The 24,561-nt window shown below is 46.1% G+C and overlaps 2 protein-coding genes across 8 annotated transcripts in view; one reads left to right on the forward strand and one right to left on the reverse strand.

Moving 5' to 3' along the window:
- Plekhh1 (pleckstrin homology, MyTH4 and FERM domain containing H1) overlaps nucleotides 1-9,272 on the forward strand; it is a 52,893-nt gene extending 43,621 nt beyond the window's left edge. For all 6 annotated transcript variants that reach the window (XM_042260845.2, XM_076550934.1, XM_076550933.1 and 3 more), the window contains 9 exons: nucleotides 121-298; nucleotides 772-927; nucleotides 1,980-2,080; nucleotides 2,818-2,959; nucleotides 3,693-3,835; nucleotides 3,947-4,076; nucleotides 6,103-6,189; nucleotides 6,464-6,610; nucleotides 7,063-9,272. In XM_042260845.2, coding sequence (XP_042116779.1) covers nucleotides 121-298; nucleotides 772-927; nucleotides 1,980-2,080; nucleotides 2,818-2,959; nucleotides 3,693-3,835; nucleotides 3,947-4,076; nucleotides 6,103-6,189; nucleotides 6,464-6,610; nucleotides 7,063-7,218 — 1,240 coding nt within the window. In that variant the 3' untranslated portion in view covers nucleotides 7,219-9,272. The remainder of the gene's footprint in view (nucleotides 1-120; nucleotides 299-771; nucleotides 928-1,979; nucleotides 2,081-2,817; nucleotides 2,960-3,692; nucleotides 3,836-3,946; nucleotides 4,077-6,102; nucleotides 6,190-6,463; nucleotides 6,611-7,062) is intronic.
- A 6-nt stretch (nucleotides 9,273-9,278) lies between these two features.
- Pigh (phosphatidylinositol glycan anchor biosynthesis class H) lies at nucleotides 9,279-17,944 on the reverse strand. 2 transcript variants are annotated; one of them, XM_006973114.4, is made up of 4 exons: nucleotides 17,669-17,944; nucleotides 11,842-12,051; nucleotides 11,435-11,515; nucleotides 9,279-10,335 (listed from the first exon to the last, which is right to left on the reverse strand). In XM_006973114.4, exons 1-4 carry the CDS (start codon nucleotides 17,846-17,848, stop codon nucleotides 10,243-10,245), a joined length of 564 nt encoding a protein of 187 aa, XP_006973176.1. In that variant the 5' UTR covers nucleotides 17,849-17,944; the 3' UTR covers nucleotides 9,279-10,242. The 2 variants fall into 2 exon arrangements, with proteins under 2 accessions (XP_006973176.1, XP_006973175.1); XM_006973113.4 differs by having other exon boundaries at nucleotides 11,435-11,518; nucleotides 17,669-17,939.
- Nucleotides 17,945-24,561: the final 6,617 nt, after the last annotated feature.

Raw genomic sequence — 24,561 nt, forward strand, 5'->3', positions numbered from 1 at the left:
ATCCCATACTAGTTTTAGGTCCCCACATCCTATCCAGTTAGTTTTTATCCTGGTCAAGTCTGGGTATGCACCTCAGGGTGCCAAGAGGAAGGACTTCCTACGACTCCCGTCTGTTTTTAGGAGTGAAACTGGCCAGTATGCCACGTACTGCCAGCGAGCCGTGGAGCGGACCCTGCAGACAGGGGAGCGGGAGGCCAGGCCATCACGTATGGAAGTGGTGTCCATCCTGCTACGAAATCCCTTCCACCACTCCTTACCCTTCAGCATCCCTGTGCACTTTGCCAATGGGACCTATCAGGTGAGGAAGAGGAGCAGGTTCCTACCCCAGGTCTTCCCATGTCACTCGCTGTCCAGAGAGTACTTCTAAGTGCGCCGAGTCTTGGGGACTGTCAGGTTAATAGGCACATCAACAAATGGGATGGGCTTAGATTTGAGGCGGGAGTGGCCTGATTAGTGTGTAGATAGAGAAAGGAGCTCGAATCCCAGAGTGCTTTACCATGTGGTGCTTTACAGGCAGGTCTTCTGAACCCACTGCATGAACAAGGAAGCTCAAACACAGACAGAAAGCAGCCTGAGATAGCACCCTCAGAACATTGACTATAAAGGAATGACTAGGGCTCTGTCCAGCTCCAGTCTACAGTGGGCAGGCTCGGGTTCCTGTGCACGTGAATGTGGAAACCAGCTGCCTTTGACCTCTTGCCCACACCCCGGACCACCCCGTGACAGCCCCTCAGGAAGTTTGCTAATTCAGGTGCCTCTCCCCATTCCCAGGTGGTTGGTTTTGATGGCTCCTCCACAGTGGATGAGTTCCTCCAGCGGCTGAACCAGGAGACAGGCATGAGGAAGCCATCCCAGTCTGGCTTTGCCCTCTTCACAGATGATCCTTCTGGCAGGGACCTGGAGCACTGTCTTCAAGGGCGTGTCAAGGTAAATAACCCCCTCCACACACCCCCACCCCACCACATACACGCAAGCGCCTCTTAACTCAGATATAGGTGGTGGAGACAGAACTCATCCAGTATGTGCCTAACTGACCAGTGGCCTGTCTGGTGTGAAGACCAAGATGATCTCTTCAGGCCAGCATTTCTGTGCATGCATGCAGGGAAAGCTACATGTAACCTTGACTCTGGAGACAAGATCCTCAAAGTCCTGTCTCCCTCAAGGGACTATGCAGCATTCAGGGAAAGAGCCTCTTGGCTCAGTGTAAGGACAAGGAGGCCCTGCCGGGACAGACTGCCACCAACTGTATCTGCCCACTTAGGTCACCAGCTATAATGTAGATCCAGTGGGTGCCATGCTGTGCACGATCCCCTAGCTTTTACTCTGTCTGCTTATGCTTACAGGTGTAAGCCTATAGATCCAACCATAGTTTAGGGAGGTAGGTCCTCATGGTACCTCTGTAGGGGAAAGCCTTTGAAAGAGACAGCTGATCTGTACAGTGGTCTGGGCTAGTGCCATGAGGGGGTTAAGCATTTGTGGGACTGTACTGCCACACTGGATGGGTGCATTTGGCTCCAGCATCTGCTTCCTTTGTTGTTCTAGAACAAGGGCTAGTCTTTAGCAAGCATGAAAAAAAAAATTGCCACCTATCTTCCTAGTAAAGGTATGGGTGGGTACCTGTAAGGGTCTGCTCACGGCAGGCATTTGGGTGTATTTATTGAAGGAGAATGAGGTGAGTGAAACAGAAATGGAGCCATGATGCCATGGACTCCACTGGGGCCTGCCTAGGTCCCAAGAGGCCAGCCCTCACAGAGCCAATGAGGCAACAGTCCTGTCTTGATGCTCACTACACCCATGGCACCATCTTCCTCTCCACAGAAAGGGAATTGGTGGGCACCTCCCATCCTGGCAGCCTGAAGCCTCACAGGACAACCTTCTAGGGACAGAACCCTCACTCAGCTGCGCTAGAGTCCAGCTCTGGCTGGATCTTACTCTCCGCACAAGGGGCTTTTCTGACCTTAGACCTTTGTCTTTTCAAGATCTGTGATGCTATCTCCAAGTGGGAACAAACACTGAAGGAACTGCACCCAGGAAAGTCTGACGGTGGGACACGCGTCGTGAAGCTGATGTATAAGAACAGGTCCTGGGAGCTGCCGGAGGGTGGGGTGAACCTGAGGGCTGCCACTGGGTACCAGCTCATCACCTCCCAGACATGATGACTTGTCCCAATAAGGCAGAGGGGCCTATAATTACCCTGAGTGGCAGTCATCAGGTGGTTGCAGGCTGGCCCTGCTCCCGCTCCCTCATGAGACCCTAGTAGCTCAGGTGTTCTGTCAGGCTTCTCTCTACTACCTTGCAGACATGTGTATGCGTACATACCGCAAAAGCATACCAGTGTCATGGGATGGCTGTGTGTTATCTTACGTGAGAGTACAGTTTTGTGTAAGCACCAGATATTTAAGGCTAAAGAATAAAACGTTCCTGTTATCAATTTTAGGACATACACAAGTACTTTCTACCAATTTAAATAGGAGAAATCTGTCCTAGTACGTCTCCAGGCAAGTCATTTCCATTAGTCTCTTGGAGTCTTACCTCATCCAGACCCTAAGAAGCTGTGATCTCAGGTACCAGATTCCTCATGCAAAATGCAGAGTCTAGTGGTATGTTCAGAACTGACCACCTGTTCTGCGGTGAGACCCGCATGCCCACAGCTAGGTCAGGCTCGGCTACACCTTTCTTGGGTGGTAGAAAAGAGGCTTACAGATGACAGGAGCGGTTATCTTCACCTTAGGTGTCGAGGTAAGGATTCAGAGGAAGCCTTCTCGTTCTTGTTTGGGGGACCAGCTGAGACCCGGCTTCTTACTGTCTTCCCTGTAGGCTATACTTTCGAAGTCAAGTCAAGGGGGAGACGGAGCGAGAGCGGCTGCTGCTTGCTTTCCAAACCAGTGGAGAAATAGTGGCAGGAAGATTCCCAGTCACCAAGGAGCTGGCTCTCGAAATGGCTGCCTTGATGGCCCAGGTAAGTTTCTTCTGCTAGAAACACCGTGAGAGCTCACAGGAGCCTGCAGATCCCGTGGCAGCAAGGAGAGGCACACTGCCGTACGGAGAGAGGTGACTCCCTGCTCACCGCATGCAGAGGCTGTGTGAGAATGGGACTGGGAACTGCAAAACTGGCCTTAAGTCTCAGTCTTCCTCCAGTGCGAGAGCTTGGCCAAGCCACTTTCTAGTGCTTCAGTTTTCACGTGTATGTGGAAAATACAATTCCCTCCCTGCCTCCAGGCTGGTGTATGTGACACAATGCACGTGATAACCTTTATGAACCACCCCACGTTCTAAGTAGGAAACGAGAAAGAACACATGTTCAGAATGATTCCCCTTTGTACTCCTTTAGGTGGCTATCTGCATGGGGTGTCTAGGATACTTCCATGGTTCCTGTAAGAGCAGATTTATTCAGATGTGGTGGCACACACCTGTAATCCCAGCACTTGGAGGGCTGAGGCAGAGTTGGCATAAATTCAAGTCCTCTACAGTATGGGCTCTTCCCTCCAAGCATTTAGCTAAAACTGAGAGCTGAGCTAGACGATCTAATAGTCTAGGACCCTAAGGATGCTTCTCTAGTGTCTATGGAACATGGGTAAATTCTTATCATCATTAAGTGATAAGCAGCAGTAATGTGGTAAGGGCTTGATTGCTTCTTGAACAGCAGCCCCATCACCCCCCAAACTTGTGACTGTTACCCCTTTCTACCTCAGGTGGAGTACGGGGACTTGGAGAAGCCTATCCTGCCAAGCCCTGGGGGCACACCTCCCGCCAAAGCTCAGCATCTCCTCCAGCAGGTCCTCGACAGGTTCTACCCAAGGCGCTATCGAAATGGAGCACCCCCTGAGCAGCTGAGGTAGGCTGGAGGCCAGGCCGTACAGAGGAAGCCTCTGGGGGAACCTCAGGGCTGTGATGAAAACAGGTGGGCCCTTCACCGACACCATTTCCTTCTGTCCACCCAAACCAGGCACCTGGCAGATACGATGGCCACCAAGTGGGCAGCATTACAAGGCTGCTCCCCTTCTGAGTGCATCCGCATCTACCTGACTGTGGCTCGGAAATGGCCTCTCTTTGGTGCTAAGCTCTTTGCTGCTCAGGTGAGTGACGGGAACAGGAATTACCAAACCCCCAGAACGCTCTTTCTCCTTCTCTGCTCATATGGCCCTCAGTCCAGTCTGCAGCCCCCACCTCACTGTCAAAGCCCGGAGCTGCCATCTCCCCACCCATCTCTGCTGCTCCAGGGTTCCCTGGTCCACAGTGGAGTGACAATTCCCTGTTTATCTTCAGGCCTCCTCTACTGACTTGGCAGTGCTTCTCCTGCAAAGACAGGGTCAACTAACTCACACGTGAGGGTTCACACTCACAGTCGGAAAGGCAACACAGTGTGAAACCTAAACACACGCCTCTACCGGCCACCCAAAAGCCCAGAAGTGGAGAGAGGGACCACCCAGGGGAGTCAGACTACTCAGACCACAGTTACTTTCACTTCTGCATGAAGGCAAACAGTAATTTCAGCTGGAAGTTTTCCTTAGTAGGTGTCTGGTCTGCGTGAACTTCACAGATAATCACAGGCATTACCCTGTGACCAGACGTTATAATCAGACGTTGAGACAGGATCTAGGTCCTCATCACTGCAGCTACAGATCAGAAAGTGGACATCCACTCACCTAGCACAGACAGATAGGTTGTTGAATACATCATATTTCTAGTTCTCGCTGTTTAATGTTACAAAAAAAGAACAAGGGCTGGGGAGATAGCTCATAGGACCTGGGTTCTTCCATAGGACCTGGGTTTGATTCCCAGCCCCCATATGGTGGCTCACAACTGTCTGTAATTTCAGTCTTGGGGGATCCGACATCCTCTTCTGGCCTCCTTGGATACAGGCACACATGTGGTACACAGACATACATGCAGGCAAAACAACCATACATACTAAATATAAATTTCAAAAAATTTAAAGAAATGAATAAATCAGTTCCTTTCCTTCAGGAGGCTTTCCAACCAGTGGGAATAGAACAATCGGGGAGCTGTGCATTATTCTTCATACTCACTTTTCTTTTCAATCATCCTAAGCAACATTCATCTACTCTGTTTAATTTTGGGGATAGGCTGGAGACCAAACCAGGACCTTGAACATGATAAAAATACTCCTGCCCCCTCAAGCTATACCTCCAACGTGCGTGCGTGCGTGCGTGCGTGCGTGCGTGCGTGCGTGCGTGTGTGTGTGTGTGTGTGTGTGTGTGTGTGTGTATGCACACACAAATGGTCACAAGTGCTGTGCAGTACAAGTAAAGTGGTATTATAATAGAATGCCACTGGCCTGGAAGGTTGGAAAAAGCTTCAAAAAAGGGTTATCTGGGCTGGAGAGATGGTTCAGTGGTTAACAGCATTAGCTGTTCTTCCAGAAGTCCTGAGTTCAATTCCCAGCACCCACATGGTGGCTCACAACCATCCATAATGAGATCTGGCATACTTGCAGACAGAACACTGTATACATAATAAATAAATCAATCTTACAAAATGAAGTTAGCCTTAAAAAGGGGGGGGGGGTATCTGTCTCTCTCCTTCCCCCAGGCTTTTGGGTAGAGACCTGGAGCACTTCACTGTGTAGCCCTGAAGGAAACACCCAGGAATTGGCTACCAAATAGTCACAAACTCACTGAGAGGACCTAAAGCCCAGGAATTGGCTACCAAATAGTCACAAACTCACTGAGAGGACCTACAGCCCATCCCATTGAACTCTTGACTTCCTGTTTCTTTTATGGTCCCAAGGAAATTGGTTAAAGAAAGTTGTATTTTGCTTGTGGGAGATTGGGGTACAGGAGAAAGTATCTACCAACCAAGCCACATACCCAGCCCCTGGGTTGGCCTGTGTCCCATTGCTCAGAGCTTTCCACTCTGTTCTGGCAGGTGTGATTCCCTCTACCTGTCAGATGTTGGGTGTCAGAGCCCCAAGGCCAAAAGCCTCGCGCCACAACATTCCCTCTGCTGTATAAATGCTACTTTCTGTTTTCCACAGTGACGTGATGGCCCACTACTCTCTGGACGTACCTTCTTCCTCAGAAAGCACTTATGTTCAGAATCTCTAACTGTGAGTCTGATAGGCCTTTTCTGTTTCTGCAGCCTGACCAGCCGTCTTCTAAGGAGAAGACCCTGGTGTGGATTGCTGTGAATGAGGACGGTGTCAGCATCCTGGACCACCACACTATGGTATGAGAGGAAAAGGCTGTTTCCAATCCTTCTTAAACACTTGTCTTCTCTGCTCTGGACTTAAGAGGCCTGAACTAAGTGGCCATGGTACGGTCCCCTCTCTAAACTCCGCCCCAGCAGTGCTGCCCTTTAGTCTAGACAAGGTGTAGAAACATCAGGATTTAACTCTCCAAATTAGCACCACCACGGGGTCTTCCTTTCCTGGTAAAGGCCCCCTGTGTCTAGAAGAAACAGGTATGGCGTTTCCCCTGACTCAACTGGCTCCTCTCCACAGCAAGTGCACATCACTTATCCCTACTCTTCGGTGACAACGTTTGGTGGCTGCAGGGATGACTTCATGCTTGTGATTAGATCCATTCCAGACCAGGGCTCTGGAAAAAGCCACATCGACAAGTTGATCTTCCGAATGCCTGCTCCCAAGGTGGGTCTGACAGCTGCTACAGTTGACTCTGGCCTGGTGTGACGTGGTGAGCTTGGTGCTTAGAGAGGACACTTTGGACAGGCTCTGCCCCACATACAATCGCTGGCCTCGGTGTGTGAGCAGCATCCCCAAGGGTTCAGTGGAGTAGCATGCCCATCTCACTACGGAGCTGGTACTTGGTGGGAACGACCTGCTTCATTCAGCCATTGGTTGCTGTTCCTCCTTTCTTCAGGAGGGTATTGTGCATCTCAGAGACTCTCTGGGGCCAACAGAGGTACATTTTACTGGGCCTCTAAACATCACAGCAGTCTCTTTGGGGCTTTTCTCCCGAGTGAGCAGTTTAAGAGAGAAAGCAGAGCCCAGGAAGGCTATGTGTACCCAATGTTATAGCCAGTGAGAAAATCAGCATTCAAGACAAGCCTAGTTCAGTTTCTTCATTTCTCTGTCCTCAGATCACAGAAACTACCTTCATGATGGCCAGCTACATGAACCATTGTTCTGCAACTGTGAACCTACCCACCAAGCTGCCTGCAGCCCGCCAGCCCCGAGACCTGGATGGAAAGTTCTTTCCTTCTGTTTCCTGCACTAAGGGGCCAGCTTTGCTGTGAATGTCTCTCCCCACATACCCCTGCCACCACTGGTGCCTCTGGGGTTAGATTTCTATCCCGGAGCATACTACTACTGTGATGGGTCTAATGACCCCTCCCCAGACTGTTCTGTGAAATGTAGATTTCAGGGTCTTTGAAACCTTTGTACCCTTTAGGTGCCTTCGCTTTTAAGGCTCAACCTTTTAAAATCCAGACCCAACATCAAAACCACTTACTTCTTTTACAAGAATACTGACCCTGGATGCTACCTGATTCTAGATTGAGACAGGGATGGCCCATAGTTACCAGGGCCGTGGTACTGTGTTTGGGGCTTCTGCACTGATACTCAGGGAAGCTCTCTTTTTATATTATACGTGGTCCTTATGTGGGGGCTTATACTTGAAGTTTTCCGAACATCCCTGAACAAAATAGGACTAAAATTCCTAATTCACCTCAACTCTGGCAGATGCCTACAAATCTCTAAAACTGGACAACTTTCCTAAATGGAAATACTGGCAGAACTAGAGAAAAATGACAAGTTCCCCTCCTGGTGAGGAGGCATTTGCTATGCCTCTCCCGGGGGGCGGGGGGCAGCAGCTCTAACCTCCCCAGGACAGCACACTGTTCCTGTTAAGAGTCAAGCTTTCTCTCGCACACTGGACTAGCACAGGGGGGTCAGATCCAGGCTGCACCGCCCTGTGTCATTTTAGGCCCGACAACAGGGATGAGGGAAGGCTGTGCTCATCACTACTGAAGGACGAGGTGGTCATCACCCCCCACCCTCTGAAAGACCAAGCACGCGAGTTTTGCTTGTTGCTGCTCTACGAGGCCCGGAGACAACACATCAGGAACACTAAAGTCCCCTCCATGCCCCGAAGGCCTGGATTGCTCACCAACACTTCTGGTAGATGCCTTCTGGAAATTAGCTGGAAGCACAGAACATGTATATAATGTTTGCCCTAGTAATATGTGAAGTAGATAGTTTCTTTCAACTTCTGTCTTCCTGAGAACATCATAATCCCTCTCAACTCAGACTTTGATTTTGGTGAAGATGACCTTTATCTCCACCTTCTCCAAAAAAAAAAAAATAATAATAATAAAAACCAAAAGTCCATACTTTGATTTTCCAACATATAAAAAAAAACAACTAAGTTTATTGTGCAGCTCTAAGGCAGTTCTATCATCTCCCAGTAACATGGATGAGGGGATAGGACCAGCCCCCAGGAAATAAGCCTTTAACCCAATAGTGTGTGTGACACACACTACAAAAAACTGCCAAGCCCGAATTACCATATTTGTCCGATGCCTCAGCTGCTGTAACCTTCCTTTTCTCATCCTTTGAACTGACACAGAACTCTAAAGACCTAAACAAGGCTGACTTGCAAGGCAGGCAGCCATGTCTGTTCCAGCCCCAACTCGTGCCCCAGAACTGGGGTTCTAGTCGACACAGGTCTACCTCAAGCCACATCACTATAGGTCCTGGACCACTCCTTCAAGGCCAGTGTGAAAGGCAGAGTGCAGTTCCAGTGGGCCACATCCCAAGTAGCCCTGAAAGCCAAAAAGGATGTGATCTACTCTCGGGTTGCTTTTGTGAATAGAGTTCCAAAGAATGGAACTGTTTGCACCAGACTTGGAGGTCAGATTAGCTGCCTCCTTTTCTCTCTCTTTAAATTTTCTTTCCTCTTCTCATTCCTTCCCTTCCTTTTGAAGACAAGGTCTCACTAGGAAGTCCTGGCTGTCCTGGAACTCACTATGTAGACCAGGCTGGCCTTGAACTCAGAGCTCCACCTGCCTCCCGAGTGCTGGGATTAAAGGTGTGCACCACCTAGCCCAGCTCCTCTTCTCCTTCCTGAGCTCTAGGAATCTAAGAAGTGCCTTCTTCATCCTTTAACATGACAGTCCCATGTCTGGGAACCAACATGAAATCTCTCACTCTCATCTAAGCCCTCTCTGGCCAAAGCAGCTTTTGAAGCAATAGAAAATACCAAGTAACAGGAAGGTACTAATATGCTTGACACCCATGGCTGAAATGCTATGCCTTCTTGTCAATAAAAAGCTGTCAGTGAACCAGGCAACTACTATGTGTTTTGGATATTTATTTATTTTAGAATTTGAGACAGTGCCTCATCATGGAGCCCAGGCTGGCCTCAAACTTTCACTCCTCCTATTGGCACCTCCTGGGTGCTGGGATTACTGGCATCCACACCACCCCTGGCTAAGCCATGGATTAAGAATCATCCTGCACAGATCATAGGAGCTAGGTGGACAGAGGCTAGCCATGTAAAGCATTTTACTCCTGCTAATTCATACATAAGAAAACGTGACTTACTTTTTTCCCTAGCTTTTAGACAAGAGTTCATGCAGATGGAAATTATACTTTTCTTGTAGAATCTGGTACCAGTTTCAATAGTCCACAGATTTTTAACACAAATATGAATGTGCTTAGAAATTTCACAGAGTGTTCTTCCTGTACATTACCCTTGGGGGGGGGGGGGGACAGGGGAACAGTCCTCACTATGTAGCCCTGGATGGCCTCAAACTTGAAATCACCTGCTTCTGCCTCTTGAATCCTAGAGTTAAAGGCATGTACCACTATCCCTGGCCTAGTGTCAAAATCCTTAAGGTCTCCCCTTGATTAGTAATGTAGATAAAACCTATAAGGGTAACTTTATTTATTTATTTATTTATTTATTTATTTATTTATTTTTGGTTTTTCGAGACAGGGTTTCTCCACGTAGCTTTGGAGCCTGTCCTGGAACTCACTCTGTAGACCCAGCTGGCCTCTAACTCACAGAGATCGCCTGCCTCTGCCTCCCGAGTGCTGGGATTAAAGGTGTGTGTCACCACTGCCCAGCAGGGTAACTAAGACATCAAAATACTGAGTCAAGTTCCAGCTGCCTCCTCTATGGCTCTGAGGTCTACTCATCCATTTGAGTCCCAGGACTGTGTCCACCTAATAATTTTTACAGTACAGAAAATAAACCAGCCACTATGGTTTAGGAGTCCTCTCCCATAAAGACAATAGTGGTCTTTGAATGCTGAGATTCATGGGCTTGTTGATGTGGCTTTCTGGTGTGCCAGAATCTCCTGGCAGCTCCTGTATACTTCAATCAAGCAGTCCAACCGGGGCTTGGCACTCTGAATTCCAAAGGGGAGAAATGCAGAGTCAAGGAGAATAGAAGAAGAACCCACCTCAACCTCCTCTCCCACATACACCATGGTACCACAGTGAGCTAAGAGACACAAGGTCAAGACTCCGAGCACTTTGCTGGGAAGTCTCAAAATCTGGCCTTTGTGGGAAATAAAAAGACAACTTTTTTGTTGTTGTTGTTTTGAGACAGAGTCTCTCTGTGTATCTTGGCTGTTCTGGAATTCACTATGTAGACCAAGGTGGCCTCAAACTCAGAGATCTGCCTGCCTCTACCTCCCAAATGCTGGGATTATAGGCATGCAAAATACAGCTTTTAGCCTGACAAAATTATATGACAGTGAGACAGACTATCTCAAAAAGTGTTACAAGTTGTGAAATACACCTCAGAGACAATATGGGCAGTTTAATATGTACATTCTGAAAAGATTTTGTATTATAAAATGTAACATAACTAAAATTAAAAGACAAGCCACAGAATAGGAAAATTATATGTAAAAAGTCTATTTAATAAATGTTTACTATTCAAACAGCACAAAATTATTACAAATACATAACTGATTTCTAGGTTCTACTCAGCTAGTAGAGGAAACTGAGTTTAAAACAAAGAAGATTACAGGCTTGTGCCACCAGTCAGTTTTTATTGTAAAATCAAAAGAAAAGATAATCTAGACATTATTTAAAACCTAGCAATAAAATAGTTAAATAAACAAAATAATAGAACATAATCATTTAAAATAAGTATACTGGCTGTGATAGAAAAGACAGGCAGATAGTTATAGATAGATAAAATATCTCAACCTCGCTAATATCAATGTAAAATTATACAATGGTAGATTGACAGATGAAGTAGAAGAATGTGATTTGTAAGCAGAAGTGGTTATATGATTGATAATTGTCTTCTCTAAAATCTTTGTGACTTACTAATATTTTTTAAAGTGTATCCTCATCAAAGAGGGGGAAAAGATCCTAACTTTTACTCATCTCCAATACTCTGAAAACAGAAATTCAAATCCAACTGAACGAAAGGGGCATGGGTGAGCAGATGGAGAAAAAAAGATTTCACAGGAGAAAGAACACTGCACTCACCTGGAAGACAGGAACTACTTGGGATATCTCCTGTGGCTTTGCTGGATCCTTCAATAAAATGCAGAGGTAGTAGATCACCTTCTGCTGTAAGAAAAGACACCACACAGAGGGCTCAGTGAGACTCACCTTGTTTCCTTTTCCTTCAAGGGAAGACTAAAATCCTTTTCACAAACATCTAAGTAGTGAAATATCTGACAACTTCTGAAGTAGGAAAAAGTTTATTTTCATCCTTTATTTTTATTTTATATATATAAAAAATCTTTTTGTTTTGTTTTTACTGAGACAGAACCTTACTATGTATCCCAGGCTAGCCTGGAACTTGCTATGTACACCAGTTTAGATCCCAGCACACTCCATCAGCTGCCTGCCTCCTCTGGAGAGCCCAGAGCTACCACCTAAACACCTACCATGTAAATAGCCTCATTGATGATAATGTCCTTGACCTTGTCCATCTCTATGAAGGTGGTACTTTCTTTGCCTGAAGCATAGGATGAAGTCATCTGGATGCCAAGTGAATCGATGATTAATAGAGTCTCCTGATCAATCTTCACAAAGTGGAGGTAACCAAGCAGGCCTATGATGGTGATGAAGATGGCAGCAGAGAGGATCATGCTATTCTGAAGAGAGAGCCAGACAGGCAGGAAGATTACCAAATGCTCCTATGCAAGTATTTACGCCACACAGCGAGTTAAACGGACAATGCGGGAGAAGGCCTTTGATCTGGTCACTATGCTGTGAGGTGAATAGATGAGGCAAAATGCATGAAGGGGAAATCACTTTCTCTTGAGCTCCTGAATTGTTTGAACAGCACATAGAATGAAAAGGATCCAGACTACTAATGAATAGGTCTGGGAAGCTCCCAGCAAAACATCCGCCATCACATGTATCTCAGAAAATCTTCTTCCCAAAATTACAGCTTAAGGACCCAGAGCTTTCCCTCTCACATTCCCCCTGCAAAATATATAGCACAAAACTGCAGACAGAGCAACTGTGAAGTGCTCAGCACAGGAGCAGAAACTAATCCCTGATGATAAATAGCCACTTACATTTTTCCTAATTTTGGAATAAATTTTGATTGGTTTACAAGTGGACACATGTTGCAACCCTGGCCAATGAGATGTGGTAGTCAGAGTCTACGGGAAGAGGCCAATTTATTAATTATATCTTTTAAAAGATGAGTAGAAAAACGGATAAAGGTAAGTGGGGCTGGGGAGGTGCAGAGGGCATTAAGATGAAAGCATCCAGGAATAAGCCTACAAGGCAGGACTTAACTGGTGCAGAGATTTATTAGAAGGTTAGCGGTTTCTGGTGGGTACACTCTTCCACAGACAGCCAGGCTGAGGACTGAGAGTACACTGGGGGCATCTGTGTGAGAGGAGCCCAGGAATAAGAACTCAAACAGGGCAGGAACCTGGAGGCAGGAGCTGATGCAGGGGCCATGAAGGAGTGCTGCTTACTGGCTTGCTCCCCATGGCTTGCTCAGCCTGCCTTATATAACTCGGGACCACCCAGCCAAGGTTGATGGGCCCACACACATCAATCATCAATCAAGAAAAAAATGTACCACAGGCTTCCCATGGGCCAATCTGGTAGGGGCATTTTCTCAAGTGAGGTTTCCTCTCCCAAAATGACTCGAATTTCTGTTGTTGACATAAAAACTAACCAGCACACGTACAGTAGGTAAAATTCAGTAACTCTGGACCACATTCAAGAAGCCAGGAAGTGTCTTGCTCTTTGTACCCATCAGCCCCCTTTAGCTTGACTCAATTTAGACTCAGATTCTAAGTATTCTACGACCTCAGCATCTGTCTTTAATGGGCTTGGACTGCCCTGTCAGTCAGGAATTGTGCTGAGTAAGAGAGGTCATCACATGCACTGTATCAGATCACACTGTCCTTTGGGGCAAACCCCAATGACTAAATACCCTCCACAGGCCCCATCTCTGAAGGTTTCCACATTTTGTTTGCTGTTGGTTTGTTTCTGTTTTTTTAAGAAGAGACTTAGGAGGAGATATCAAATCTAAACTGTAGCATCCACCTTCTGCAATGATGCTAACTGGACAAGTATGGTGGTGCATGCTTTTCACACCAGTACTGGGGAGGCAGAGGCAGATGGATCTGAGTTCCAGGCCAGCCAAAGCTGCATAGTGAGACCTTGTCTCAAAACAAAACAAAACCCAGCCAGGCACGGTGGTGCACTCCTTTAGTCCTAGCGTTCCGGAGGCTAAAGACAGGCAGATCTGTGAGTCTGAAGCCAGTCTGGTCTACAGAGTAAGTTCCAAGCCAAAGAAGGCTACACAGTGAGACTCTGTCCCTAAAAAAACAACAACAACAAAGAACAAAAAAACAGGTTGGAGGGCTGGAGAGATGGCTCAACAGTTAAGAGCACTGACTGCTCTTCCAGAGGTCCTGAGTTCAATTCCTAGCAACCACATGGTGGCTCACAACCATCTGTAATGAGATTTGGCGCCCTCTTCTGTATACATAATAAATAAATAAATCTTTAAACAAAAAAAAAAAAAAAAGAAAAAGAAAAGTTTAAAAAAAAAACAGGTTGGAAAGACAGCTCTCCACTAGCTGCTCTTCCACAATTTCCAGCACCCACACAGTAGCTCACAACTGTCTGTTATTTCAGTTCCAGGGGATCTGACACCCTCTTCTGACCTCCTCGGGCACCAGGCACATATGTGGTGCACAGACATACAGGCAAAACACCCATACACATAAAATTTAAATAAAAAGGACAAAAAGAATATGGGACAGAGACCTACAAAGCCTAAAATATTAATTTGGCCTTTTAAAGAAAAGGCTTGCTGACTTCTGTTCAGATAGTTATTTTTGGCTGATAAATAGGAGTTAGAGCTGGGCCTCTGATGACCCAGAAACATCTAGTTTCAAGTAATTAACTTCCAGGTGTACGGCACTGTCTTGTAAACAGTCCAAATTGAATAAGCATTGTGGAAGAAAGGCAAGATCGAGCCCTCTACAGGTTTATTAGATGCAAGGTTGATACACAAGAGTCTAGAATGCTGTGTTACTGATTATAAGTGTCAAAGGAAGGGAGTGGAGGGGGAGAGAGGGAGAGAGGGAGAGAGGGAGAGAGGGAGAGAGGGAGAGAGAGAGAGAGAGAGGGAGAGAGGGAGAGAGGGAGAGAGGGAGAGAGGGAGAGAGGGAGAGAGGGAGAGAGGGAGAGAGGGAGAGAGGGAGAGAGGGAGAGAGGGAGAGAGGGAGAGAGAGAGAGAGAGAGAGAGAGAGAGAGAGAGAGAGAGAGAGAGAGAGATGGAAGCACACAGGACTATTCCATGAAGACTTCCAAGTGAGCAGGACCTCATGAGTGCAGAGCAGGTAGTGCACACTGAATGGGTACACTTTGCTGAAGGACTGAAGCCCCGCAGATTGGAATAATGTTCACAGAACTGTGAATTCCAAAAAGAAAAAAAAAAAGGAGTTGGGGATTTAGTTCAGTGGTAGAGCGCTTGCCTAGCAAGCACAAGGCCCTAGGTTCGGTCCTCAGCTCTGACAAAAATAACAACAACAAAAAACCAAAACCAAAACCAAAAAAAAAAAAAAACAAAAACAAAAACAAAAAACCCTGTAAACTCAAAAGCAAGGAGCATGACAGGATGCAGGATGAAGAACAGTAAATGCTTAGGGAATTCTACCCACGAAGCTTTCTGTTCAGATAATCCCTCAAAGTCCATCTTTCTGGCTAAAATTCTAACAATGCACTATTCATTTGAGTCAGGGGTAGGCCACATGTTTGAATGTCTCCTTTGAGAGTTCTTTTCACTGCAGATATTCATTACCTTCATGAATAATTCTGAATAGCAGAAAAGATCTGAAATTTTGACACACAGCCCTGGGGAAGTGTTGGAGTGTAAGGGAGCATGCATGACTTCTGTACTTGGGGGACATTAGGGTAAACGTGCAAGAGAGAGGTGAGTACAGTAGGGAGCCAGCACAACCAACTTTGAGCTGGGGGTGGTATACACACCTGTAATTGCAGCACTTGACAGGGGCTGAGACAGGAGGATGGAGAGTCTGAGGACAGCCTAGGCTACATAACAAGGTCCTGTATCTCAAAACACACCAACAAATAACAAACATAACTGCCTGAGATCTGTTAGACTAAAGTACAAGGGATTTCAAAGTCAAGCAGCTCTGGGTTTGAAGCCCAGATCTGCCACTTTGCCAACATCAAGACTATTACATTATTACTCTTTCTGAACCTCTTTTTTCTACTAAGGTTGAAGTACGAAATTCAGGAAAAGAGCTGGCACGCTGGGCATTTAATAAACATCTGTTCCTCCTTTAAGATAACTGCATAGGTATCTGGAACTTAGGCTAGCATTAAAAATTCAACCGGGCATGGTGATGTATCCCCTTAATATCAGCACTAGGGACAAAAGGCAGGTGAATGTGAGTTCGAGGCCAGTCTTGTCTACATAATGAGTTCAAACCTGCCAGGATTACATGGTGAGACACTAATGCCCCTCTGCTGTGGAATAATCCTTTTGCACATTGTGAAAATGTGTTGCTCTCATTGTTAATAAAGAGCTGATTGGCCCACAGCTAGGCAGGATTTTCGGGGCAGAAAAGAATGCTGGGAAGAAGAAGGGCGGAGTCTGAGGAGTCCAGGGCCAGAAGCAGAAGCAACATGGGACGTTTACAGATGAGCAAGCCTGAGGCAGCACACAGATGAATAGAAATGGGTTGGTTTAAATTGTAAGAGCTGGCTGGAGATAAGCCTAAGCTATTGGCCAAACATTTATAATTAAGTCTCTGTGTGGTTATTTGGGAGGGACTGCCAGGACACAAAGAAACTCCATCTACATCCCTCCCCCTCCCAAAAAAAGAATAAAAATTCAACTATATTATAAATTTGGGGGGAGGGTTAGGTCAACTTAATAACTTCAACTGACCTGTGAAGAAGCTTTTAGAAACAAATTAGGGTCTTTAAAATATACTATTTATTTTTATGTTTTGTTTTGTTTGAGACAGGGTCTCACTGTGTAGCCCTGGTTGTTCTGGAGCTCGGGATGTAGACTGATGTAGATCAGGCTGGCCTCGAACTCGCAGAGATGCTCCTGCCTCTGCTTCTCTAGTGCTGGGATTAAAGGTGTGCACCACCACACCCAGCATACTATGTATTTATTGTGTGGAAGTCAGAGGACAACTTTTGGGAATCGGTTCTTTCCTTCCGTCATGTGGGTTCTGGGGCTTCAACTAAGGTCATCAGGGAGGCAGCAGAAGCCCTTACCTCCTGAGCCATCCCCACGGCCCTAAATTAGTGGACTTAATTTCATCTATTTCTATGTAAATTATTATGCTCTGCTATATGCTTTGATGGTATAAAAGCTAATGGGCCAGGTGTGATAAAACACAACCTTGATCCCAACTCTAGGGAAGAGGAGGCAGGCTCTACATAGCTTGGCCTATAATCCAGTTTCAGGCCAGCCTAAGTACTACGTATACTGAGACAAAAAAAAAAAAAAAGAAAAAAGAAAAAAAGAAAGAAAAAGCGAATGGATGTTCTAATACAAACAATATGCAAATTACAGAATAAACAATAGACAGTTCTGGTGTACTTGGCTCTCGCGAGACCACACCTGGAATAATATATTCATTTCAGGGCATTGTACAGGGAACTAGAACTCATCCTGAGCAAGGGCCAATTGGAAGGTCCTTTTTACTTGAGAACTGTCACAAACTCACAGCATTTGACCTTCACAATATCATGAAACATCATCAATGCCATCTTAGACACGTGAAAAAATGAGGCTCAGAAAAAAACAACAACAAAACACTAGAAAGTCCAGAAACCGAGCACAGGAAACAGGCCATGTCTTAAGTCTGGCAATTCTTTAGAGAGTGCACTTAAATTGGGGGAGGATTGGGAGAGGGGAGGTAGTTTACATGGCTTAGAAACGCAGAGATGAGGAAGAAACAGAGCGCTCCTTCCGTAGACACACGTGCACAGCCGTGCGGGCAAAAGCACTTTTCTGGAAGTCTGTGCTAAGCTGGCTATCACAGGCACCGAGGATGGAGGAGGAGCATGCACTGACAGTTCTCCGAGGAGGGACGCTGTGGGGGTGCGCAGGGCAGCCACCCACTGAGGGAGAACGCCCAGGAGCACAAACTTCTTGGGGCGAACAGTCCGGCCCCGGGACGGCATCCCGGATCCAGGGAACCCCCACCCTCCGGCCCGGGTCCACGGGTCAGCCCCGGCCTTTACCTCGCACAGCGTGAAGAGTCCGTAGGCCGCCAGCCACACGGCGCAGGTGACCGCGGTGAGCGAGCGCAGCGACAGCCGAGCCGAGCTGAGGCCGAACTCGCGGCAGTACGGCGAGTAGTAGCGGCGCCGCAGGGCCAGGCGCCCGCCGCAGATATCCGAATAGCTCTTCTCGTCCTCCATGGCCGCGGGCGCCCGGCGGGGGGCGCCGCTCTAGCCCACCAGGAGGACCGACGTCTCGCTGGCTCCGGACCCTTCCGGAAGCGGCTCGGCCCCGCCCACCACACGCTCCGCGCAGCCGCAGTTGCGCACCGAGAGCAGGGCTCGGGGTTTGAAGCTGGTTCTCCCAGTTTGTCCCTAGCCCAGACTCTCCAGATTCCTGGCACCAGTTTTGGACAGATTAAGATCGCTGTTCACTCGACTGACTCATTTATATTGCTACGCCAGAGTGAGCCCCAAGAAAGGGCCCACAGGTATATTCATTCATTTCACGCATTCATTTCCTTGCGAAGGCATTTTAGGTACTGAAGATCCCTGTTCCCGCATAGCTTCTTTTCTAGTAGGAAAAAGCAATGTAGATGTAACTTAAAATAGTATTATTAGCAAAAATGTTCAGACCGGTAGAGAAAGACTGGGCCACCTTAAATAAAGGTCTCATCACTAAACCTAAAAGGATGAGGGTCGCGCTGGTCTGGGGGATGTTGGGAGAGAAAGCCTCCAGAAAGAAGAAGAAGAAGAAAAAAAAAAAAAAAAAAAAAAAAACAGGAAAAGGCAAAGCTCGGAGACCTGGAACAAGGTTAAGTCACAGGAATATAAAACAAAACAAAACACGAGTAGCTAGTATGCACAGGAAGACAAATTAGGAACGTAAGTAGGACTAAGATTTAGGTTTGGACTGGGCAGATGGCTCAGCTGTTAAGAGTATGTTAATTCCAAAGATAGGAAGAGAAAGACCGCAGACACAATCGTCATGGCCACATTAACTAAAGCAAACAATTAAAGCCAGCTTTTCCGAAAATTCACCTACAGGGCTGCTTCCCCGCTAAGGCAGGGTTCAAGGGTCATTGTTGGGTGTGAGGAAGACAAGGCTTTTATAGCTCAAGAGGAGGGGTTTCCAAATGGGGGATTTGGCAGACAAAACAGGTGGGATTACAGGAGCAGGACATAAGCATAACAAGTTAGTCCCTCCTGAAACAAAGACAAGGTTGCAAGATGGGCATTACACGGTAATCACAGGTGCTCATATAACCTTTTGAAACAAAGGTTTGCAAGACAGTTATCAACAACTTTTTCAAAAAGACATGATTGCCATTCCTGGAACAGGCAGTACAGAACCATTTGTAGTTAAGGTTACATGTGGGGCATAGCCCAATCCTTGAAAAACAGGTTTAATCATGAATAGGAATAAACCTAGTTTGTCTTTATTATAAAATGGCTTTTGGGGCTGGAGAGATGGCTCAGTGGTTAAGAGCACTGGCTTTCAGAGATCTGAGTTTGATTCCCAGCAACCACATGGTGGCTCACAATCATCTGTAATGAGATGTAGCACCCTCTTCTGGCATTCAGGTGTACATGCAGGCAGAACACTGTATACATAATAAATAAATCTTAAAAAAAAAAAGTCAGGCAATATACAGTGCATGAAAGTAATCTTTACTTCTGATGATCGGTAATTATTTCTACTGTTGAGTTTTTCTGAGAGCTTGAGACACTATAAATATGAATAATAAAGAAACAAATGTAATCAAATGATTCAACTGACTTTTCATTCTGAGGCTCAGACTAGGTTCTTAAAATCTTTTTACGGAGCTCTTGCTTTAGTATTTACTTACATGTAGACTTAGTAGTTCTAAGAATACTGTGTTAGGAGCCATCCAGATGGCTCTGCAGGTAAAGATACCTGCCTCCAAGGCTCAGATCTTGAGTTTGATTCATAGAACCCACGTGGTGGGAGGAGACAGCCATCTCCCACGAGTTGTGCTCTGATTGCCACATGCTCACTGGTTATGGCATGCACACACACACACACACACACACACACACACACACACACACATTTTAAAGAATGCTGTCTTATAGTATAGCTTTTTTTAAATTTGATTTTGGTGGGAGATATCTCAAAACAAGTCTCATTCTATAGCCCAAGGCAGCCTCCAACTTGAGATCCTTCAGCCTCAGCCTTCTCTGAAGGGTGTTGGGGGTATGTTGTAGTTCATGTGAGAAAGCTACAGGCCACCATACATATAAGGCCAAACTAGAGTCGTATTGGCCAGTGGCCATGAGCAGGTGGAGCCTCAGACAAACTCTCAGGCCCAAAGCTTAGGGGCAAAATCCACAATGACGTCACCGTCAGGCATAGGTCAGAGAACCTGGTGACAATCGTTTGGGCTCTACATTCAGCAGATATTTTGGTTATACATTTGAACCATGGTCAGGGTCACAGAAGGTCTTGAATGTGTTGCCAAAGCAGACGTGACTCTTCATGGGTTAAGGGGCCAAAAAGTACCTGAGCAGACATAAAATGGAGTCATGGTAAGATCAGGACAACTGACATTTCCTTAGTCACTTCAGTTAAAGGCATACACTACAATGCCTGGCTTCTGTTGAACTGTTTTGTGCATTTTAAGATATATGCAAATATCTTAGTTACTTTTCTATGGCAGTGACAACATACTATGACCAGGGCAACTTATATAAGAAAATATTTAATTGGGTCTCACCATTCCAGAGGGTTAGAGTCCACGACCGTCATGGCAGGGAGCATGGTGGGAAGCAGGCAGGCATGGTGCTGGAGCTTACCTCTGATCCATAAGCACAAGGCAGTGGGAGCACCAACTGGAATAGCGTGGGTTTCTGACATTTCAAAGCCAACTCCCAGTGACACACCTTCTTCAACAAAGCCACACACCTCCTCATCCTTCCCAAACAGTCCCACCTATTAGAGGCCAAGTATTCCAATATAAGTGTCTATGGGGGCCATTCTCATTCAAACCATTACAGTGAAAAAAAGTCTACCATCTATCTACCATCTCCGTACTGGCTCTGTTAATTGTCTATTTCATTTAAATTGAGATTTTTCTGATTCTCAGAGGGGTGTGTGTGTACACTTGTGGTGGAGATTGAACCTTGGCCCTCAAGCATGCCGGTGGTTTTGTTGTTGTTGTTTGTTTATTTGTTTTGTTTTGTTTCCCTGTCTCTTAGTATAATGAGTGACTTTCAATTGAAATCTGGGAGTATGGGATATTTTGAAATGTGGCCTTATTTAAATTTGTTATGTTAGGACTCTTCTGCCACTAGTGTGTCAAGGAAAGAGGTCCCTACAGCATTATCACCGAGTAGAGGTGGAAAGAAGTTCAGGCTCGCTTAGCCTCCCCTTAGTCTGGCTGGGGAGGTGGTGTTTGTACCCAGTGGCTGGGTGGAAGTCGGTCTTCCTGAGTGTTCTCCTGAGTAGAACTAGAAGGGGCTCCCACTGCTCTACATGGAGGGAAGTCCTTGCTGCACCCTAGTGGCCGGATGTGGCAAGTCCTTAGACCTGGTGAAGATTTGGGTCTCAGCCTCTGCTGACAGAGCTGGGAGCAAGACCACACTTTTTCCTGTGGTGTTTGGCAAGAAGAGTTTTATAGTTTAAAGTTTTCTGTCTCTCTCCTCTGGCAGGGGGAAGCAGGTTTTCCTCCCTGCATTTTGTGTGTGTGTCTACTGGCATCGACACATCACTCTTTTCTTTTGCATCCAGTCTGAGGTACACAAGGAAAAAGTAAAATCATGGAATGAAGCTCTCTGTTACCCCTCAGGCCCAGGATCCCTGGCCAGTCTGCAGGAGTGAAAGGGTGTAATGCCTTTTCAATACCTGTCACAAAGCTCATGGCCAACATGCCTATAACCAAAGATGGGTTAATAAGGAAAACTGTAATTATTATTATCATTACTGGTCTTTTGAGACAGGGTTTCACTGTGTAGCCCTGGCTATCCTGGAACTCACTCTGTAGAACAGGCTAGCCTCAAACTCACAGAGATTTGCCTGCCTCTGCCTCCCGAGTGCTGGGAATAAAGGTGTGTGCCACCATACCCAGCCAGGCTAGTGTGATTTGAACTGTGCTAGTGCGTACCATTTTGTAAAGAAAAATGAACAATTTGGGGATTGTACCTATTTCTATAGACTTTATAATTCATTTAAAATAGCTGTGTGTCAGCCATTAAGGTGGCTTATCCAATAAAGGAGTTTGCCACCAAGCCTGGCACCCTAATTCCAATACCCAGAATTCACATGGTGGAGGGAGAGAACTGCTGTCCTCTGGTCTTAGTTTCTATGTCATGCACCACCCTGCCCTTTATTTAGGGGCTTCAGGGATGGCTCAGCAATTAAGAGTGTTGCCTGCTCTTTCAGAGGACCCGTTTCCAGCGTTCATATTGTATCAGGTCAAACTGCCTGCAACTCCAGCTCCAGGCAACCTTATGCCCTCTTTTGGCCTCTCCAGGCACCCATACAAGGCAAAAGACAAAAGTAATGGTGAGGTCTAGAGCAGTGATAAAGAGACCAACACTGACTCCAAAGCCAACTTGTGAGTTCCAGGCTAGCCAGAGCTACCTAGTGAGACTGTGTCTAAAATAACTCCCAAAACAAAACCAACACTGTTAAAACAGTAACCTTATTTTTTTTAAAACTATTGTTCTACCGTTTTCCCACTCAATGAAAAAGTCTAGTAATTAGCCTATGTAAGAAAAAAGATCCTGGTGCAAACCCTTAATCCTAGCATCGGGAGGCAGAAGTAGGCAGATCTCTGTGAGTTCAAGGTCATCCTGGTCTACATGGTGAGTTCCAGAACAGCTGGGACCACACAGAGAAGCTGTCTCAAACAAAATAAATCAAAATGATGAATGTCAGGGATATTTCTCAGCTTTAGCAAAAACACGAGGACCAGAATCCAGATCTGAAGCTTGCTGGGTGGGCATGATGGCCCATGTGTAATTCCAGAACACTAGAGACCAGGGATCCCCAGAGCAAGATGACCACATAGACTACTCAAGTTGGGGAGCTCAGGGTCCAAGTGACAGACCTTCTGTCAATATAGAAAGCAGTTAAGGGGTTGGGGATTTAGCTCAGTGGTAGAGTGCTTGCCTAGCAAGCACAAAGCCCTGGGTTCGATCCTCAACTCCAAAAAAAAAAAATTAAAAAAAAAAAAAGCAATTAAGAAAAACACCTGGCTTTAACATGGGGATTTTACACACATATGTACACATGTCCGTTCACCTGCACAAACACTTGTGTATACACACATGACTATATACAGCACATACACCACACACTCAGGGTGGTGGTGAAGGTCAGGGGTGAGAAGAAAGGAAAATAGAAAGTGCAGAAACCGGAGTTCTTTTCCATGGAATCACAGCGCCATCTTGTGGCCTTCCGTGATAGTGACACTTGATGGTTTCAATTTAATTCGTGGAAAAGTTCTCTCTCCCCCAATATCAGGATGCCTTGTGTCCTTGTACACTCAAGTGCTACGTTTACTTTCGGTGTGTTCGTTTGTTTGGTTGGTTGGTTGGTTTGTGGTGCTGAGAATTGATCTACCACTGAATTACAGCTTCAATCCTTCTACAGGCTTTTAGATGAAACAAACCAAACTTATGGGGAAATTTATTTAAAAAGATAAACCTAGCAAGGCTTAGTGGCTTACACCTGAAATTCCAGCACTAAGAAGGTGGTGAGAGGCAGGTCCTGAGTTCAAGGTCCATCTGAACTATGTTGGGAGACTGTCTCAAAAAATAAAAAGATCCTAAGTGGATCTAAACATAAGAGATACGTAGATTCAGCTAGATCTTAACACTTTTGTTACAGGACTTATAATCACAGCCTGTGCTCCAACAGGCCAGATTCGGCCTTTCACCTTTCATTAGCCAATCAAAGGAGCCAAATTAATGGTGAGAAGCAAAAAGAAGAGATTTATTACATATGGCCACATTGGAAAGAGGGGCAAAGAGACCCAGTGACCCCCACCCCACCCCAGTCGATCTTCATGGCCCCAGCATGTAGGTAGTAAGACTTAAGGTGAAGGCAGGATGTATATAACCATGTAGTCTGGCCAGGGTGTGGTCCTCCAGCCACAGTCTTAGCTCCAGCCCCTCCGCAAGATCATCAGACAAGTTGTCAATCTTTCTCTTGGTGACAGATTCCTTCCTCTGGCTACCATTAGGATTTCTACATTTTCCTGCAGTTACATTATGATTCATAACAGTAGCAAAATTGCAGTTATGAAGTAGCAACAAAAATAATTTTATGGTGTGTGTGTGGGGGGGGTCACCACAACATGAGGAACTGTATTAAAGGGTCGCAGCATTGGGAAGGCTGAGAACCACCTGTCTAGAGGGTAGAGGCCTGAGAGATGACTGACATAGAGTAACAACAGAGGGTTATTTACACTGTGGGCGAGTTGCTCTGTTGTAGGGTATCCACCAGAGAACACTACTTAGGACATGGACTTCAGCCCATAGAAAGTCTGTATTAGCTGGCCGGAGACTACACTGGATGTTCAGGATCCCAGTGTAGTCCTGAGCCTTTCTCAGGGCGAGATTTTAAACATAAAAAAACTACACCCTGGGTTGATATACTTCAGTTAACAAGAACAGTTAGCCAGAAATTGGAACTACAGAAGCCAAAAGGCAAGGTTAGTATACATTTAGAGACTTTTCCAGAACTATGGACTTGGATGGATTAGGATTTTGTTTTCATTTGGGCAGGTGGTGCTGTCTATGTGCTGAGTTTTACGGCCTGAATGGTCCTTCCATCATGGAGTCAGTTGTGCTAAGGCCTGGAGTCCTGTTACAGCTCAGTCATGAATAACTCTGAAGAGACAGATAAAAGTATAGCCGTAAAGACAAAAGAGTGGGACGGCCCTGCA

Source organism: Peromyscus maniculatus, chromosome 14 (assembly GCF_049852395.1).
Source record: "Peromyscus maniculatus bairdii isolate BWxNUB_F1_BW_parent chromosome 14, HU_Pman_BW_mat_3.1, whole genome shotgun sequence".
Taxonomy (NCBI): domain Eukaryota; kingdom Metazoa; phylum Chordata; class Mammalia; order Rodentia; family Cricetidae; genus Peromyscus; species Peromyscus maniculatus.